This window comes from Chionomys nivalis, chromosome 4, assembly GCF_950005125.1.
Source record: "Chionomys nivalis chromosome 4, mChiNiv1.1, whole genome shotgun sequence".
NCBI classification, from domain to species: domain Eukaryota; kingdom Metazoa; phylum Chordata; class Mammalia; order Rodentia; family Cricetidae; genus Chionomys; species Chionomys nivalis.
In genome coordinates this window covers 111,851,251-111,870,646 of record NC_080089.1, presented here as the reverse complement: position 1 = coordinate 111,870,646, position 19,396 = coordinate 111,851,251, and the positions used below count along the sequence as shown (strand labels likewise).

The 19,396-nt window shown below is 43.7% G+C and overlaps 1 protein-coding gene across 1 annotated transcript in view; it reads right to left on the bottom strand.

Moving 5' to 3' along the window:
• The window catches only part of Gadl1 (glutamate decarboxylase like 1), a 178,174-nt gene that overhangs the window by 50,356 nt on the left and 108,422 nt on the right, over window positions 1-19,396 (bottom strand). The window contains exons 12-13 of the mRNA XM_057767463.1: window positions 14,954-15,153; window positions 2,055-2,106 (exon numbers count right to left, since the gene is read on the bottom strand). Coding sequence (XP_057623446.1) covers window positions 2,055-2,106; window positions 14,954-15,153 — 252 coding nt within the window. The remainder of the gene's footprint in view (window positions 1-2,054; window positions 2,107-14,953; window positions 15,154-19,396) is intronic.

Genomic DNA, 19,396 nt, shown 5'->3' with positions numbered 1-19,396 from the left:
ACACCAGCTCCGTGGGATCGGACACCATCTTCTGGCCTCCAGAGGCAACTGCATTCATGTACACATACCTCCCCACATGCCCCTTGGCAAGTCTCTGGGGCACTGTTTTATTGATGATTGATGTGGGAGGGCCCAATCCACAGTGGGCAGTCCAACCCTTAGGCAGGTGGTCCTGAGTTGTCTAAGAAAGCAGGCTGAGCAAGCCAGCAAGCAGCATTCTGCCATGGCTCCTGTGTCAGTTCCTACCTCCAGGTTCTTGCCTTCCATTAACCAGAGACTGAAATCTGTAAGCAGAAGTAAACCCTTGCCTTCCCAAGCTGCTTTCAGGGTTTGATCCCATCAACAGAGATGCAAACTTAGGGCAGTGAAATAAACATTCGCCACCACACTCGTTTTGCTTTGTTCGCTGTTTTGTGGGTGGCTGGCTAGTAAACTCAGGTCCTCGTGCTTGGAAGGCAAGCCCTTTTCCAGCAGAGCCATCTCTCCAGCCCTAATTTCAGAATTTCACCCTGCTAATGCAATGTCTTCATTACAGCAATCAGAACACTGATAACGTTATTTACACGCATTCTAGAGTATTCCCCTCGAGCATATCTCCTTGCTGAAGGTTCCTAACTACTTGGTGCTTCCTTTATGCTTCCCATTGGAATATGAGCATTGAGTGGGGACCTCTCTTGTCTTAAGTATTTCTGGAGGCCAGAACTGTAGGCGCACACAGGAACGCAATGTATCTTGCTGAATAAAAGATTAGCGCAGATTATCTAGACTTCCTACAGTAGACTCTATAATTGGTTTTACATTAGTTTAAAGATTGCAAAGAGGTTTCAAAGATCTAAGATACCCATGCCCTTCACAGTTCTTAAAAGTCGGAATGAAACAACAGGCTGGAGAGATGGCTCAGTGGTTAAGGGCACACGGTGCTCCTGCAGAGGGCCTAAATTCAGTTCTGTCTCACACATCAGGCAGCTCACAACAGCCTGTAACTCCAGCACCACAGGATTCGACACCATCTTCCACCCTTCACAGGCAACTGCACTATGTTCACACGCCTCGCCACGTGCCGGCTGGCATGTCTGTGGGACACTCTTTTGTTGATGATTGATGTGGGAGGGTCCAGTTTCTGGTGGGCAGTCCAGCCCCTAGGTGGTTGGTCATGAGTTGTATAAGAAAGCAGGCACATGCATACACATAAATAAAAAACTACAGTCCAAATGAAGCAGGGTTCTTGGGTTTGAGAGAGGCACCAATGGGGAAAAGTCCTTGTTCGGGTATGTGAGGACCCAAGTTGGGATCCCATCACTCAGGTAAAAAGGCAGGCATTGCTGAGCATGCCTGTAACCTCTGTCACTGGGTGACAGAAACAGGCAGATTGCAGCACCTACAAGAACAGTCAGTCTGATTGGAAGACAAACTAATGGTCCAGCAAGAGCCCTTATCACAATATTGAGGAGGACACCTAATGACTTGCTCTGGCCTTCTGCATGTGTGGGCACACACTCATGTATATGAATCCCCTCCCTCTCTCTCACACACAGAGGGGATTTTATATTTCCTAACTTGATATTTTAGCAAAAACATTCATACATTCATCTTCTGAATCACCTGACTTCTTACACACAGCAAGAGATCCAACATCTACAACGAAACATCCCATTTCCCATTGCTCTGTAGCTCACAGCGCTCATTACTTCATAAAAAGAGAGTGTGTGCACCCTTAGTCGGTCTTGCATACGCAAGCACAGCATTCGCAACACAATCGCTGTGCCATTTCTGTATCAAGAAAGAGGTCATGATTTATTCAGCATTATCCCTGCTAATTATTATTGAGCATTTTAATTTTCAACACTTAAAGGCAAGTGTATTCTCTGTGAATCCAAGCACGGAAAAAAATGTTCACTAATACAGTCAATTAACATAATGGACTGTATGAATTAAGCTAATGACTTGTTTCTTAGCCTGCAACACAAAACCGGCACAATACAACAGATTAGACAATGGCTGCCTCCATCACTGATGATTGGCAGGGCCAGGAGTGCAACCCCACAAGCACTTACTTCCATCAGTAACTTGAATCCTTCTCTCTTCTTGATTTCATCTACCAGGTACCTAAAAGTAAAACAATGTTATTTTAAAACAGCAATATTAATAATCTGCACTTCCCAAATACCATGAATTGACTTCCATAACCCAAAGCATTGCTTCTGCTGCAGAACTGGGGTTTGGGTTCATGAGGCACAGGCAGAGCTCCAGATGTGTGCAGAGGTCTCTGAGGACATCTGTAGGGCCACACTCTGGGCCTCCCTAGGAGGACACATCTTGTTGATGAGGCCAATCTCACGTTCTAAGATGAGGTTTAATCTTGGCGTGAAAGTCAAACAGAGTGAGTCATGTCATACCCAATTTCTTTTAGAAATTTTTATTGGGTTTATTTATTTTACTTTATGTGTATGAGTGCCTTGCATGTACCATGTGCATGCAGTTCCTGTGGAGTCTCGAAGAAAGCATCAGATCTCCTGGAACTGGAGGAATGGATAGCTGTGAGCAGTCATGTGGGTGTTGGGAACCCAACCTGGGTTGTCTGCAGGAGCCTTAGCCACTGAGCCATCACCAGCCTTCATTATACCCACCTCCTTGGTGAAGATTCAGCATAGGTATTTGAACAACTTTGCTAGGTTACAGGGAGCATTTTTGATATGTTACTTTTGCTTGGACTTTAAGTTTAAGACCAAAGAGTCTAAACTGGTCGTTTCTATGGCCAGAACAGACGGCAAGAGGAGTGCTAATCAGTATTGAGTCATAAGCAAGGGGTGCAAATAGAGCTAGGGTGCCTATGGTGGCCCACTGAATATAAAGAACAGCATTTCATCATAAGCAAAAGTCTCAGATACACGAGACTTGGGATATGATTAGAGCAGGTGTACAATGGCACTCAACAGTGTGAATAACAGTGCCCAACTCGTCTCCTGTGGCTTGGCTTTTATCTACATTTAAACAGGGAATTTCACAAGGTCCACTTCTATGTAAAGAGCTACAGGCAATAAATGTGTACTTAGGGAGAAGTTGTTTTCTACAAGAAAAATCCTTTGATAGGTTATATAAGTCCAAGTGGTCAACTGTAAACACATGTACATATGAGCAGCAATGAATGTGTGCACCAGTGCGTGCACCTGTGTGTGTGTGTTTGTGTGTGTTTGTAATACTAACTGAAGAAAGAGAGGTCACGTTTGTGTGGGGGAACACAGGAGGATCTGGGGAATATAAATAATATAAATACCATATTTATGTATGAAACTCTCTGAAAGAACAAACATTATAAATGTAAAAGCTTGAAATTTTTGACCTTGGAAACAACTGATCTGATCACAAACTTAAAAATCTTACCATGTTTGAGCCAGCATTTCAAGTTTAGGGGTCAAATGCATTTAAGAAAATGTACACAACTTCGGAAAGAAAAGTGTTTGCCAGAGAATTATTGTACTCTCCTCTAAATGGAAAAGGGGAATAAAAAAGATGGAAAGAAAGAAGGAAAGATGGAAAGGAAGGAAGGAAGGAAAGAAGGAAAAAAGGAGGGAGGGAGAGAGGAAAGGAAGGAAGGAAAGAAGAAAGGAAGAAAGAAAGAAAGAAAGAAAGAAAGGAAGGAAGGAAGGAAGGAAGGAAGGAAGGAAGGAAGAAAGAAAGAAAGAAAGAAAGAAAGAAAGAAAGAAAGAAAGAAAGAACAAACACACTCACCAGCAAGAACTGGCTTCACAACTTATGAGCTCACTGTGTAGCCATGACAACCTGAGCATGATATTAAATTCTTTATAGTCAATTAACTCTTGGGAACCTCAAGTCTCATTTGATTACTTCAGAAACCAAACCAATGCAGCCTTTTTTCTAGCAAAGAATTGCCATGACAAGTCAGAAAACCCTAGAAATCATGTGAAGAGGTAGGGTTTTGTTTGTTTTCTTTTCTTTCTTAGGTTTTTTTTTTTTTTTTTTTGACAGGGTTTCTCTTTGAAACAGTTTTGGCTGTCTTAGAATTCACTCTGTGGACCAGGCTGGCCTCAAACTCATAGAGATCCTACTTTGGGATTAAACGTAAGTGCCACCACTGCCCAACTTGTTTTTGTTTTGTGTTTTTTATTGTTAAATCACTTGTCACAGACCATTCTATAATGTGGATACAAAATGCTAGTTTATAAAATTTGGTCTTTTATTTCCTCTCAATTTTATTTATATATCATTTTTACTGAAGATATAATATTGATACTTGCTCATAGATATCATTTTTAAATACACAAAATCTTAGAAAATTCCATTAGTCATATAAATCTTTTATTTTGAACAATTATGTTGTATTAACACACAGAGAGAGTCACAGAAGTATTGATACGCTACGTGCATATTCACGTCCCTGAATATTGATTTCAGGACATGGTATAAAGTAGTAAAAGTCTTAGAACCTTCAACACACAGCAAAAAGTGATTCCAGTCATCAGTAAGTATCAGAAAAAATGTTCGAGATCAGTGGACACCAAAGAAATGCTAATGAAAGCATTGATGATAAACCGTGTTCCCCCATGGTGATGGGTACCAGAACCAGGAATAGTGAGTAAATGTTAGACTGGTTGGAAGCTGCCCTGTGGCCATACTTTCTAATGGAAGAAATCACACTTGTGAATCAACTAGGAAAAAAATTAATCATGTGTACACACACAGAGATACATTTTACACTTGATGTTTTGGGTGGAGGATGATAGACAAGGGGCACCCAACACTTTCTTCTGATATCCCTAAACACTGGCATGGATGGGCACTCCCCAGCACATATACCTACACACTCACAGACATGCACACATAAATTTATAAGTAAATCTTTTAAAAGTAAGACAAAAGTTAGTTTTATCTCCATGGTCTGCGTGAAGATACCAGCAAAAGTAAAATGTTAAGGTAGGTATTGTATGCTGTTCAAGACTGTATACTTGAAAGAGAGGGAAAAAACACAGTAGGATTGGAAGTTATTCTGCTCATTTTATGCCTTTGTTCACAGATTAATGAAGATGGGTTAAATTAATATTTAAGAATTAGCCAATAAGAAGCTAGAGCTAATGGGCCAATCAATGATTTAAATAATACAGTTTCTGTATGATTATTTCGGTTCTGGGTGGCCGGGCAAGCAAGCAACCTCCTTCCAACAGCTGTGGCAGCCTGCATCCCATGCTTACACACCAGTATCCCCAGGAGGGACAGCCAGGACTAGAGCAAAGACATTCTTTTCAGACACCCGCCTTTCTCTATGTAGCAAGAGCATCTTCCCAAGGCCTGTGGAAGCCTTCCTGCATCTTACTGGCTGAGTCAGACCCAACTCTCTACTAATGGTTGGTGAAACAATGCTCTCAGCCAGAACACGGCTCCCTCAGTGACATCAGCCTGCTGTCATCAGTGTCCCTGACTGGAGGAGGCTAAGAGAGGAAGGTCTTCAGTTACAGACCTTTCCAGAGCATTCCACATCCTGATAGGCACTGGACTGTCCAGGGGAAGAATAGAGAAGTTCTTATTGCCCGAGCAACTTAGACTGTGTTGATGGCACTTCCTTCTGGAAGTTCAACTAGCGATAGCTCCTAGAGGCCAAATGTCTCACAGAGCATACGTCAGAGTCACTAATGCAAAAAGACTTCTATAAGGAACCTGAATCTTCATACGTGAAATGGGGTGTTGGAAGGGAATCTCAATACGTTCTGGGTCATGTCTGTCTGCATTTATGCAGGTGATTTGTTATGTATAATTTTTAAATATATAAAAGCAACCTAAAAATAAAATATGTTTTTATTTTTTAAGAAAACCTAATATTATATGGAAGAAGTGAGATAAGAGATATACATTCCGGTTGGGGGCAGACACCTTTCTATCAGGACCATCCAAGTAGCCTACTTCACAAGTAATGCCAGTTTCAACAACTTCATTCTCATGCTTCCCAGTAAGTTTGGCACAGAAGACAGAGGAGAAAAGGAATATGTATCAGCATCGGGGGAAAAAGCTTATCTTAGTACTCTGTCTTGATGCTGCCTGTACAATAACCAACATTTTATCTAAAACATTGCCTTCCTAATGCTACAGACCTTCCACTATCCAAGATGTTACATTTAAATGTTTGACTTTTGGAGCTGGAGAGATGGCTCAGCAGTTGAGAACACTCACTGCTCTTCCGAGGACCCAGGTTCAGTTCCCAGCACCCACATGGTACCTCACAGGCACCTGTAACTGCAGCACCAAGGGATCTGTCACCCTCTCCTGGCCTCAGTTCCAGGAGATCCAACACCTTCCTCTGACCCCTGTAGATAGCAGGCATAGAGTGATGTACATACATATGTATATACACAACACTCAGACACATAAGACAAAAATGAATAAATTTTACCAGGTAAAATTTGATTTGTCCTTCTAGAAAAGCCATTATTTCCTTACTTGAAACAGCCATTCTGGCCTCATTCTCAGTTCTCCAGCCACTTAAGAGTTCACCTGCCACACTCCAGGCTGAGTTTATCTCTGGGTGACACCACAGAATTTCTTCTGAACGATACATTGAAGTTTCCAGAGCTCTGGGGGTTTCTCCATCTGTTCACCGTGTGTTCTACCTCCAACAGAATTGTATATCCAGTCTTGTGTGGTGTAGAGCAGCCTCATGCTTAACTCTGTTACCCCTGGGTTTTTTCCAAATTATCAAGGTGTTTTATTTGTGTGTGTGCTCATGAGCACTCAGGTGTGTGTGTGTGTGTGTGTGTGTGTGTGTGTGTGCATGTTACATGTATGTGGGTTCCTACAGAGATAAGAAAAGTATGTTAGACCCCCAGTGCTGCAGTGAGTCATTTAAAATGAGTTATGGGAATAGAGCTCAGGTCCTCTGAAAGGGCTCGTGTTCTCAGCCACCGAGCCATCCCTCCAGCCCCTTAAATGATCAGTTTAGAGAAAACTAATATGAAAGTACTGACCCTTCCGGTTCTGTCCTTCCTTCTTCTAAGACTCCAAAAGCACTAGGCAGCAACACTGACTTTCTCCAGACAGGAAATGGTTAAGCCCCCAGCATTCACACAAGCCTAAGAAATGAATTCTACCCTAGAGACTGCAGATTGTGTGTCAGGGGGATTGACAAATGGCAGCTGGAGACCCAGTAAAGCAGCAGAATGGAAGCCTCTGCAGGTTGTTGTTGCTGTTGAGACTCACACAAATGCTTCTTCAAGCCTGCTTTAAAAATCGCCCCCAAGTGAACACCCATTTAACAAGATTGCCAACAAAGGCCTAAAGGAGCTTCAAGCAATAGGTAGCCTTGGGTGTGAAACAGGTCCAAAAGGAACTCAAAACCACAGGTAGCTTTGGGTGTGAAACAGGGGTAGAAAGAGCTCCAAGCAACAGGTAGCCTTGGGTGTGAAACAAGGCTGGCTTCTCTAGGCAGGCATCAGAAATACACAGTCATCCACTCCTCACAGCCCCTCCTTCTCCCTCCTTCCCTCCATGTGAGTGTGTGTGTGCGCACGCGTGTGCACATGTGTGCATGTGTGTGCATGTGGAGGTAATAGGTCAATATTGTATGTTTTCTTCAATTGTTTTTCACCTTATTTTTTGAGACAGGATCTTTCATTAAATCTAGAGTTATTGATTTACCTAGCCTACCCAGCCAGCAATAATCACAGAACCCTCTATAGTTATATTTTATTTATGTTTTAATAAATAAAGCTTGCCTAAAGATCAGAAGGAGAAAACTAATCCACTAAAGGTCAGGCAGTGGTGGCACATACCTTTAATCCCAGGATTTAGGAAACAGAAGCAGGTGTATCTCTGTGAGTTCAAGGTCACCCTGGGCTACATAAGATCAGTGCAGAAACAAATCCAGGTGGTGGCTGCTCACACCTTTAGTCCCAATACTAGGGAGTCACACCTTTAATCCCAGCACTAGAGGAACTAAATGAGAGGAGAAAGAGGCTTGGGCCGCTTAGTGTACTTAGTCTGTTTAGCCTGCTTGGTCTGCTTAGTCTGCGGTTGCTCAGACATGGTAGAGGTAAGACTTCTTTAGTGACTTGGCTCCTTTGCTTTTCTGATTTTTGGTTGAACCCCAAATCTGTCTCTGGGTTTTTATTATTTATTCTACAATACTCCTGTCACAGAGTCCTCAGTCCTGTGATTACAGGTATGGCCAATGTACCTAGCTTTTTCTCTTTTCTTTAAAAAAAAAATCTCTGTGTGTGTGTGTGTGTGTGTGGTGTGTGTGTGGTACATGCACATCTGGGTGTGTGCATGTGCACCGGTGCCCATGTTGGCCAGAAGAGGGCACCACATCCCCTAGATCTGGAGTTACAGGCAGTTATGAACTGCCTCACAAGGGAGCTAAGAATAGATTTCCAATCCTCTGTAGGATCAGCAAGCACTCTTAACATTGATCCACTTCTCCAACCTTATGCTGCCTTTTGATGTGGGTAGTGAGTCCTCAAGCTTTTATTTTCCTCCTTAACCATCTCCCAGCCCTAGAAGATGAGAAGATAACCCCCAGGCAGGCTTTCAGCTCACTCGGCACACCTTGTGTTAGGCTCAAAGGAACACTGATTCCTCAGCAACCTGAAGAAAAGGAATTCTGAATCAGTGCTCTCTCCAGAGAGAAATGCTGTGATCCCGATTGGAATGGGAGGGTTACACCAAGAGTGGAAGAATCCCTAGCAGTGGTCCCCTTCTCTTCTTTCTGGATTACTGATGGCCCACGTGATCAGAGTCCTTTACCTCTTAAACATATGTGCCCTTCCAGAGGTTGGGAGGATGGAGATGAAACAGTCTGTTCTAGACACTACACGACCCTGTACCCATGAAGTCCCAGCTGCTGTGGTTGCCTGCACAAGATCAACACAGCCAACTTTCCAGCATGGATGGGGAAAGCCTTCACAACCACTCCTGGCTGAGGAGCTATTGAGAGCTGAGGGCTGTCTGGGAAAGATGAGTCAGTTGTCTTTAGGGATGTGGCCTCTGGTTGGTAGATCACGCTCTGGTGAAAAGCTCCATACCTGTGCACCAATTACACTCAGTGGGTTATTGACAAACAAAACTAAACAGGAGGACATGGAGCCGGGAGGGATGTGGTGGAGATCCATGAGGAGTTGGAGGGACTGTGTGTGAGAGAATATAAACAGAAACTACATTGTATATTATGAAATTGTCAAAAAAATAAATAAAAAATGTTTTAAAATATATCTTTCTTGCTTTGTCAGGGAAGAAGAGAAAATTGTTTGGACACTGGTTTATCAAAATCTGGTCCTTCCATCTTAGGCAAACATACCAATTTCAGAATGAGGCACTGTTTAGATTCAGGATTATAGAAGGGTGATTCCGCTGGGCTTGGCAGGGGAATTGCTGCACGGGTCTTCGGTATCTAAGACACCTGATTGAGGGCCTGAGGAATAATATCTGAGCTATACCAGCATGTTAATGACATATGTACATCCTCAATTCAGTGCCCTCATCAGACCCACCTTGCTGTAATCTGCTGGGGGAAGCTAATTCCTCTCAGTGGTAAAATATCCGACTCTACTCAGAGCAGAGTAGGAAGGATGAGAAGCCGAGCTGATGTGGGAGTGATTTCTTTCTAATCTGTTGCTTTCATTGGTTAATTAATAAAGAAACTGCCTAGGCCCATTTGATAGGCCAACCCTTAGGTGGGTGGAGTAAACAGAACAGAATGCTGGGAGAAAGAAAGCCAAGTCAGTGAGTCGCCATGATTCTCTCACTCCAGACAGATGCAGGTTAAGATCTTTCCTGGTAAGCCAGCTGGTGGTGCTACACAGAATATTAGAAATGGGTTAGATCAAAATGTAAGAGCTAGCCGATAAGAGACTGGAACTAATGGGCCAGGCAGCGTTCAAAAGAATACAGTTTCCGCGTAATTATTTCAAGTATAAAGCTAGCCGGGTGGAGGGACGCAGCCTCGCCACCATTCCCACTACAACACCGAGCTTTCAGAAGATGTGTGAAATCTGGTAGATTCTGGATTGAATGCCCATGGTTTCACAGACAAACAATTACAGAATTGTCGTCCTGTGACTGAAGCAGATGATCTGACTCCTGTTCTGGGTGAGTTCTGGGGACAGTTTTTGGAGGCTGATGAGAACCCACTGCTGAGTGTAAGGGATTCTGCAAACCCAGCTCATGGTAGTGTTCAGTTATCAGAGTAGTGATATTTATGCCACTGAAAAGGGTGTTGTGGTTTGAGTAAGAATGGTCCCATAGGCTCATGTATTTGAATGTTTGGTTTCAAATGTTTGAATGTTTGGATCTGTTTCGGAAGGATTAGGAGGTGTGGCCTTGTTGTAGATGGTGTGTCACTGGGGGTGGGCTTTGAGGTTTCAAAAGCCCATGGCAGTCATGCACTCTCTCTGCCTCCAACTTTTGGATAAGATTTGTGCTTTCTGTTACTGCTCGAGCACCATGCCTGCCTGCCTGCCTGCCTGCCTGTCACAGTGTTCCTAGTCATGATCATCATGAACTAACCCCCTGAATCAGTAAACAAGCCCGCTTTCTTTTATAAGCTGCCTTGACCATGGTGTCTCGTCACAGCAATAGTAAACTTAGAACAAAGGCAGACAGTGTTATTTGGGGGTATTCTCCTGACAGCCAATCTATCTGCTTTAACCTCATGGTTCACACCAAAAGAACACACACCAGAACTGAGACAATATTTGACTTCAAAGCAAAACAAAAACAGGGCTACAAGCCAACTAGTAAGTACAGAAAGAAATTATACCATGGTTTTAAGAATCTTAATCCTAGAGAAACAGCTGCCAAGCTTGTCATTTCCCAGTCATTCAGAGGGAGGGGGCAAAAGGACTCTGCCCCCTTCACTTGACATTGGGCACAAGAGGATAATGTGACTTTTGCTGACCCCAGGAATATATTGTTCTCCATCAGGTGTATGGAAAGATGAGGGGTACAAAAACCCATTATGAAGAACAACAGGAAAGCAGAGGGATGTTTTTCTCAAATATTTAAATATAGGTCACAGAGCCTGCAGCGCTATTCACTGAAATGTTAATTCCACTCAATTCAACTTGACAAACGTTTACAAACAATAAGGATTTGTTGAACTGAATTGAAATGTTAACATTTATCCTCCTGTGATACCGTGTCTGAAAGAATTAGAAAGTATCCTTAGACTATAAACTCCAATCTACCCTGAGACGAATATTAACTTCAGAATAAATACCGTCATCAAATATTTATATCTTGCCTTATTTCAAGACACCTGTCATCGAGTCACTGGGAGGCTTTGGCAAAATAGCACCACATGCTGCCACATTTAAATAGTACAAGCAAATAAGAGCCGGGGGCACAGCTTTCTGACTTTTATTTTAATTTAATGGGTAGGTATGCATATTTATTATAAACAATCTCCTGTTCTCATTGCTAGGTCATCGTCTCTATACTCCTAGCAGGGCACATTAGCCCCATTTCTAGGTAAAGCACGTTCGCCCCAAGGCTTAACAGATTTTTAAAAAGTATTTGTTTATTTAATTTTATGTGTACATGTGTGTGTGTGTGCCTGGGTGTTACCATGTGTGCACAGAAACTCATAGAGGTCAGAAGAGGGTGTCAGAGACCCGGGAACTGGAATTAGAGATGGTTATGAGCTCCCATGTAGGTGCTGGGAACAGAACTAGGGTCCTCTGCCAAAGCAGCAACCACTCCTAACCACTGAGCATCTCTCTAGCCCACTCAGCAGATCCCTTATAAGACTAGATGTCTGAGCCTATCTGAGTCCAGGGCACATGTCTCTCTATGACCATGCTACGTGCTGGCCTGGCAGCAGCAACTAATAGACATTTCCTTCACTCAAGAATAATTCAACTGTCTTTGAGATTGTTGTACTGAACTTGGTCTTGAATTTGGAAAAATAGAGATCGATTCCTGGTAACTGCCGTGGGAACAAACACAGCATGCAGAAGGCATAACTGAACAGCAGAGAGAAGCTGGCCTGGTGATATTCCATGAGCGTTTGATCAAGCTGTGCCGGAAGTCATCACTCAGGCTTACAAGTGATGTAGGTGATGGGAGGCAATGTCACTTTTCTTCATTTATCATAGCGTGGGGCCTCTGCTGTTTACACCTGCCTGCTTCAGTTCCCAGGGGGAAAGCCAGGCCTAAGTTAAAGGTTCTACAGGGTTAAATGACCCACAGAACCTAGTGACAATGGAGAATCCAAATGCCGAAGCTCTAGAATCAAATTATCTTGGGCTACTTTAAAACAAAATAAAACAAAACAAAAACAACCCCCCCTCTCTGTATGTGTGTACATGCATGCCTGTGCACACACACATGTACATGCATGTGTGTGTGTGTGTGTGTGTACATGTTTGAGTGTAGCCACTTGCATGTCAAGGTCAGAGGACTGCCTTGCATGTCGGTCCCCACCTTCCACATTCTTTCAGGTAGTGTGTCTTTATTATTCTCCACTGTATGTGCCAGGGTTGCACATTGGGGACCCTCCTGTCCCTGCCTCCCATCTCTCCTGAGGAACCCTGGGAGTATCGATGTGCATGAACTACTGTATTTGGTTTTACTTAGGTTTTGGGGGACCCTAACCTTGAGCTTTTTCTCCAGCCCTCATGAGCTTTCTGTAGTCTTAACAGGCATTCATTGCCTGTGGGGCCCAGATGGCCTGCCATTCCTTTCTGGGATACAAATCCCACAGAGATGTGGCTGTGTGACTGCAGAAAGCTGCAGGCACGGGCTAATTTCTAATGAGGAATGTCCTCACCAGCAAACAAGTCCCAAAGGCGGGGAACTGCGGAAGAAAGGATTCAGATAAAGGGGTTCAAGAGATAGTTTACTCAAACTCTTCTTGCAGAGCGATCTGTAGTGGTGTTGTAAAGAGATATCCCACATCATAGTAGCTAGCTAAACGATGCATAAATAGCAATATGAATGTTTCATTCCTCAAATGAACCCAAAGCAGAGTCTTGTGTTTCTGTCGACCATTACCCTTCTTTCCAGCTCCCCACACTGTTCTCAGCAATGCCGGCCACGACAATTGCTCACCTCTGACTCTCACCACGTTGGCTATTAGATAAAATCTTTAGAAATATATTTGTAGCAGACTGTTAGTTTTCACCAAACTAAAAGTTAAAATCTCATTACATGCCCTCTAAAACCCAGGAGGAGGGTTTCACCCACTGCTAGACTCTGCCTACCTGTGATTCCCACCAGTAAATGCTTTGACTTACAGCTTTCTTTTTAACTGCCCTTGTTCTCTAACTGAAGATCTCATGGACTACGTCTATGGTGGAGTAAGTCATATAGGACAAACTTCATCTGTATTGCACAGTTATGGTCACTAAGTTCTGGCTCAAAGTGAACTCTTTCTGATCCTCTGTGCTAAGAACTGTTTGTGCTGAACACACCCATAGTAACACACTATACTATTAGCAGGCACTAAGCTAATTCTTCTTTATTCTTTTATTATTGAATGTGAATAAGTGTTTCGCTTGTATGTGTGTCTGTTTATCACGTGTTCCTGGTTCCATCAGAGGCCAGAAGAAGCTGTCAGATTCCCTGTAACTGCCGGGCTGTGGTGGCTCACGCCTTTAATCCCAGCACTTGGGAGGCAGAGGCAGGCGGATCTCTGTGAGTTCGTGACCAGCCTGGTCTACAAGAGCTAGTTCCAGGACAGGCTCCAAAACCACAGAGAAACCCTGTCTCAAAAAAACAAAACAAACAAACAAACAAACAGGTTCCCTGTAACTGGAGTTGCTGAGTTGTTGAGCTTCCATGCGGGTGCTGGGAACAGACCTGCGTCTTTTGGAAGAGTGGTCAGTGCTCTTACCTGCTGAGCCACCTCTCCAGCCTCCTTGAGCTACCTTCCCAGCTCCATGAGTCACCTTTCTAGGCCCCTAAAACACTTCTTAAAGAGCAGTCACCCGAATTACTCACTCCAGTTTTCTCCAAATGCCAAGGCCAAATCTTTACCTGTTCTGGTAGAGGGTACTTCCTGCTCCTTGAGGTTGAACTATGGTCTCTCTGGGCACTGCACACACATGGTGTGTATGCATAAATGTAGGCAAACACTCATAAACATAAATTGAAAATAAATCTTTTAAAAATATTTGAAAGAATTTCCATTATTGTCATTTTGCTGGATTAGAACTGAGGTGCAGTGAGTTCACATACTTTTCTAAGCTACAGAGCAGGTAAATCGTACCACTAAGTTTTGAATTAGCTTGTCCTGCCCGACAGAGTGGTGAAAGCCTTTAATCCCAGCACTGGATTGGTCAAAGAAGGTAGATCTCTAAGTTCAAGACCAGCTTGGCCTACATATTGAGTTTCAGGGCAGGCAGAGCTACATAGTGAAATTATGTCTTGAATAAAAACAAAAAATTAAAATTGAACTGGTTTGTCCTTCTTCTATGCTTAGCAATAGGCCAGGAGGAGGTGAGACCCATTGCACACCAGCATCATCAGGTTCCTCTGACTGATAAAACATAGGATGAAAAAGTTCTGATTTATTTGAGAAAAAAAAATCTATATTTGTGAAGACTAATATTGAAAGTACATAATTAAATTTGTTTATTCATTTTTGAGGCAAGACCTTTCTGTAAAGCCATAGCTGGTTTTGAACTCCCAGAAATCCAGCTGCTCCCGCCTCCTGAACGCTATGGTTACAGGTACACACCACCATTCAGGCTTTTGAAGAATTTCTATTATTCATCCTGCTCTCTCACCTGAGTGTGTCCCTTAGTGGCATGAAGAGAGGGTAGAGGACTTCTCTGCACATGCTTCCAAGACATGGTAGGCACTAAAGAAATGCTTACTGTGTGCAAAAAGGAACTCAGAAGCAAAGATTATGTATAGAATCTACCAATTCTATTTTCATCTGGTCTTTCTAACATTCACACATGCAAACATGCATGCATGCATGCACACATGCACACATGCCTGCACCTACCTAGACAGAGCAAGGGCACGGTTAACTCTCTCCTCCAGTCCTAAGGTGCCCAGGGCCTTCCAGGTCATCCAGAACTTGAAGGCATCGGGTCTCCTGCTGCACTGGATGGATTTGTCTCCCGTGTCGTAGCTGACATCGTAGAATTTATCCTGCTGGAACAGATAGGTCGCTTTGGCAGAGTAGCACTTCTTAAGAAGATCCTAAGAAAAAGAAAGTAAAGGAGAGTCAGGGCCCATCCACTTTAGAGTAAGTTCTGTGTCAAATACACACAGAAACAAACCCTGCCTGACGTCTGTTCCCAGTGCCAGAGGCACACACCGCTGCTGGCCGTGGAGGGTGGACACAACCTGTGTGCATTAGGATGCAGACCCAGAGTTCACCCAGGGGCAGACAATGCAGTCCCCACTCTCCAGGTGTCACTAAGGGCTAAAAGGGGCTAAGAGGACCAAAGGCCCCATCACCATGATACCAAGGCCTCAGTTTCTCAAAAGAAATACCTCTCTAAATCACTCAAAGCTCCTCCAAAGGAAAGCCAAAACTTGGTCCATTTTTGTAGCACATTACAGGTTGTAGTACATTACACCATTTCACGGGCAAAACCTAAGCTTCTAAATCCCCTTCTTTCCAACAGATTGCCACGCTGAGCAGCCATGTGTGACAATGACCCAGGAAGAGCTCATCCAATGGAAGAGTCAAGAAGACTGAACCAGTGCTTCATCATTCCAGAGCAGCAGCCACCAGCGATCTCTTGTTTCATCCTGATTTCATTTGCAACCGAATTCTATTCCCGTGTCTGGACTGGTGGCTTCCCACTAAGAAGCCAGTGACAAGCCCACCTTGTGGTCAACGGTCTACCATCTTCTTGGTTATTTGAATGGAAGCCATACTGTTGTCTTTAGTACCAAAAAGAGTTCACACAAGGCAGTCACCTACTGTCCCATATCCTCCTGAGAATTCTTATAAGGGCCCCTGCTCCCTGCCTTTGACCCTTCTCCACCAGATCTTGTCCCATGTATGAGCTCAGACTTTTGGTTTGAGTTTGTCTCTGCTTGACATCACCTGTAAATCCACAGAGTACATGTGGTTTATCTGTGAGCGCTGAATGTCAGTCATCCTATGCATGGCCTTCACTCTCCATCTAGGGCTTGCCTTCCTCTGGGTCCCCTCTCATCCACCCCAACCTCTGCACCGGCCCATCCTGTTCAGCTCATACTTGGCTACAAGAATCAGCTTTCTTTAAGGGTGCCCCTCCTGGCAGATTGAGCATGTTTCGGGGACAGCCACTCACCCACATATAGGGGTAGCCCAAACGGACTGATGAGCTTAAAAACAAAAAGAAGGAGTTGGGGAAGAAGAGTAAATAAGATTAAAAGGAACAATACAAAATTCTCAAAGAACTAATAAGAATGAAGAAAGGGAAAAAGAAGGGTTTCAATTTTAACAGCAGTGCTCTTTTTGTTAATATTAATGTGGCCTGAACATGTTTCATTAAAAAAAAATGGCTTTACACAATGTTAAACAGTATATAAGAAATATGAGGAGGAAACCCCAAATCTCTATAAAACAGCAACATTGCTCAGCCTCCAGTCTGGCCTACATGGTCATTCTTGGTGTCACTGCACAAAATAGATTAACTTTAGCCTGAGCATCGAGGTAGAAAAAGTTCCCGACTTAAGGCTACTTGAGTATTTCCCAACAGTCTCTGGGCTGATCATAGCTGTGACCACAGAATCTCTTCCCTGCAATGGTTGGAAATATGGTTATTGTTTCCCCAGCAACTTTAGTCTGATGATATGCCACAAAAGGCCACTGCATATTTTCATGACAAAGCACGCATGAGCCTCCACAACACAGACACACATGCTACTTCTCCTCCCAATGTGACTGTGAAGTCACTTTTATCAGCTATGAAAGATTTGAAAAGAATCCCGAAACCAGTGAGCTTTGGGTGTTAGGGAAATGACTCAGTTAAAATGAAGTGCTTGCCACATTACCATGAAGATCTGAGTTCAATGTCTAGAACCCACATTAAAAGCAACAAAATGGGGGGGGGGAGGATGGGGTTCTAAGACTGTTTAGTGGCCTTGCAGAGGACTTGTGTTTAGATCCTAGCACCTGTGTTGTGCTGCATAACTACCTCTAACTCCAGCTCCAGGGGAGCCAATGCTCTCTTCTGACCTCCACTTGTTCCTTCACGTACATGCTACACATAAACCCACACAGGCATGCACTTATACACATAGGTAAAGTAAGTAAAGGAATAAACCTTTGAAAACAAACAGGCTTGGTTATGTAATATTAGCACCAAGGAGATAAAGAAAGTGAATTCTTGGGCCACTGGCCAGCCAGTCAGTGATTTCTAGGTAAAAATGAGAGATGTTTTGAAAACCAGTAAGGTGGACAGTGTCTAAGACATGATCCTCAAGGTTAACCATGGCTTCCACAGCCTGTGTACTGGCTTTTTCTGTCTGTCTCTATCTCAGTCTTAATCTCTCTGTCTCTCTGTCTCTGTCCCTCTCTCACCTCTCTGTCTCTGTCTCTTTGGCTATGTGTCTCTCATGCATGAGCACACATGTACAAACTCATTTATATACACAATATACACATATATGTGCACATAAAACAAGGCAAAAAATGATGAATATTGACCATGTCTCATGCAAGCTTTCGGGACTGATAAGTGACTGAGACAGGGGCAACCATTTCAGAAGACAAACTACATGGTCACAGGTAAATGCAGAAAAAGAAGATGAGGAACCAGAATGCAAAGAGTGATTGATGGTCCTTCAACAGCAGCACAGTTAATATCACTGTTCAGAGAAATCCCCCTGCCTGGGAAGGTTTCATAAGAAAACAAACAAACAAAAAACACTGATGGCTTAACATTTAGCTATCGAAATGAAATGATTTATTGCATTAATAAGTGGGTGGGATATTTAATTAGTTTCAGGGCACACATTAACCAGGAGAAGAGACTCATATATCCAGGAAAAATAACATTTTGGAACATATACAGAAAAAGTCAGCATTAATAAAAAAAAAAAATCCCCTACTTCCTATTAAGCTGATGGCCAGAAGGCTATGTTTGAATGTTCACAGCCACACTCTAGGTCCTAGTAGCATGGTGTACACTGGTAATAAAATCCAGCTGCAGGAATCCAGAGAGAAAGTCAGTTGTGTATATTAACTCAGATTGTCCTTAGACATTACCAGACAAGATGTTAGGACGCACACTGTGGCAAGTGCAGAAGGTCCAACCAAATAGGAATTTGTATAGATTTGACTATTACATCTACATCTTCAAGCCCAGCTGGGTTAGGATCGAATGGTACTGATCCTCAGGACTGTGTCCCTTACTCTCCCATTGTCATCTGCGTTAGTCCCATTCCTAACAGGTCAGCAGCCAGGACTGGGGTGGCTGTAGGGGACCTGAGATGCTGAGGAGAAGCTGTTTGCAGAGAACAGACAGTGCAGGAGAGGCCTGTCTGCTCCTGGAACTGTTGACAAAGTCCTTCCCCTCACCTCAACTACACCCTCAGTCAGCTTTGTCAGGCCCTATAGCCTCTCCCCTCCCCCACCACTATCAGCCTCCCTCTTGGTGGGATTGCATTGTCTACTGCCATAAGAATCTGGCCTGATTTGCATATCACCTTAGAACCTTCATCTGGCGATGGATCGAGGTAGAGACAGAGTCTCAATTTGGAGCAACGGTCTGAGCTCTTAAGGTCCAAATGAGGAGCAGAAGGAGGGAGAACATGAGCAAAAAATCAGGACCACGAGGGATGCACCCACCCACTGTGACAGTGGAACTGAGTTATTGGGAGCCCACCAAGGCCAGCTGGTCTGGGACTGAATAAGCATGGGTTGATTCCGGACTCTCTGAGCATGGCGGTCAATGAAGACTGATGAGAAGCCAAGGACAATGGCACTAGGTTTCGATCCTAATACATGAACTGGCTTTGTGGGAGCTTAGCCTGTTTGGACGCTCACCTTTCTGGATGTAGATAGAAGGACCTTGGTCTTCCCGCAGGGCAGGGAATTTGGACTGCTCTTCAGTATCGAGAGGGAGGGGGAATGGAGTGGGGGGAGGAGAAGAGGAGTGGGGATAGGGGGAGGGAAGTGTGATGGAGGAAGGTCATTTGTCAATAAACAAACTGCCTTGGCCCATTTGATAGGCTACCCCTTAGGTGGGTGGAGTAAACAGAATAGAATGCTGGGAGGAAGAGGAAGTGAGCTCAGATGCAGGGCAGCTCCTCTGAGAGACAGACGCCATGCTCTCCTCTCCAGAGCAGACACGATGAAGCTCTGACCCAGGATGGACGTAGGCTAGAATCTTCCTGGTAAGCGCACCTTGGGGTGCTACATACATGAACAGAAATGGGCCAAGCAGTGTTTAAAAGAATAGAGTTTGTGTGTCGTTATTTTGGGGCATAAGCTAGCCAG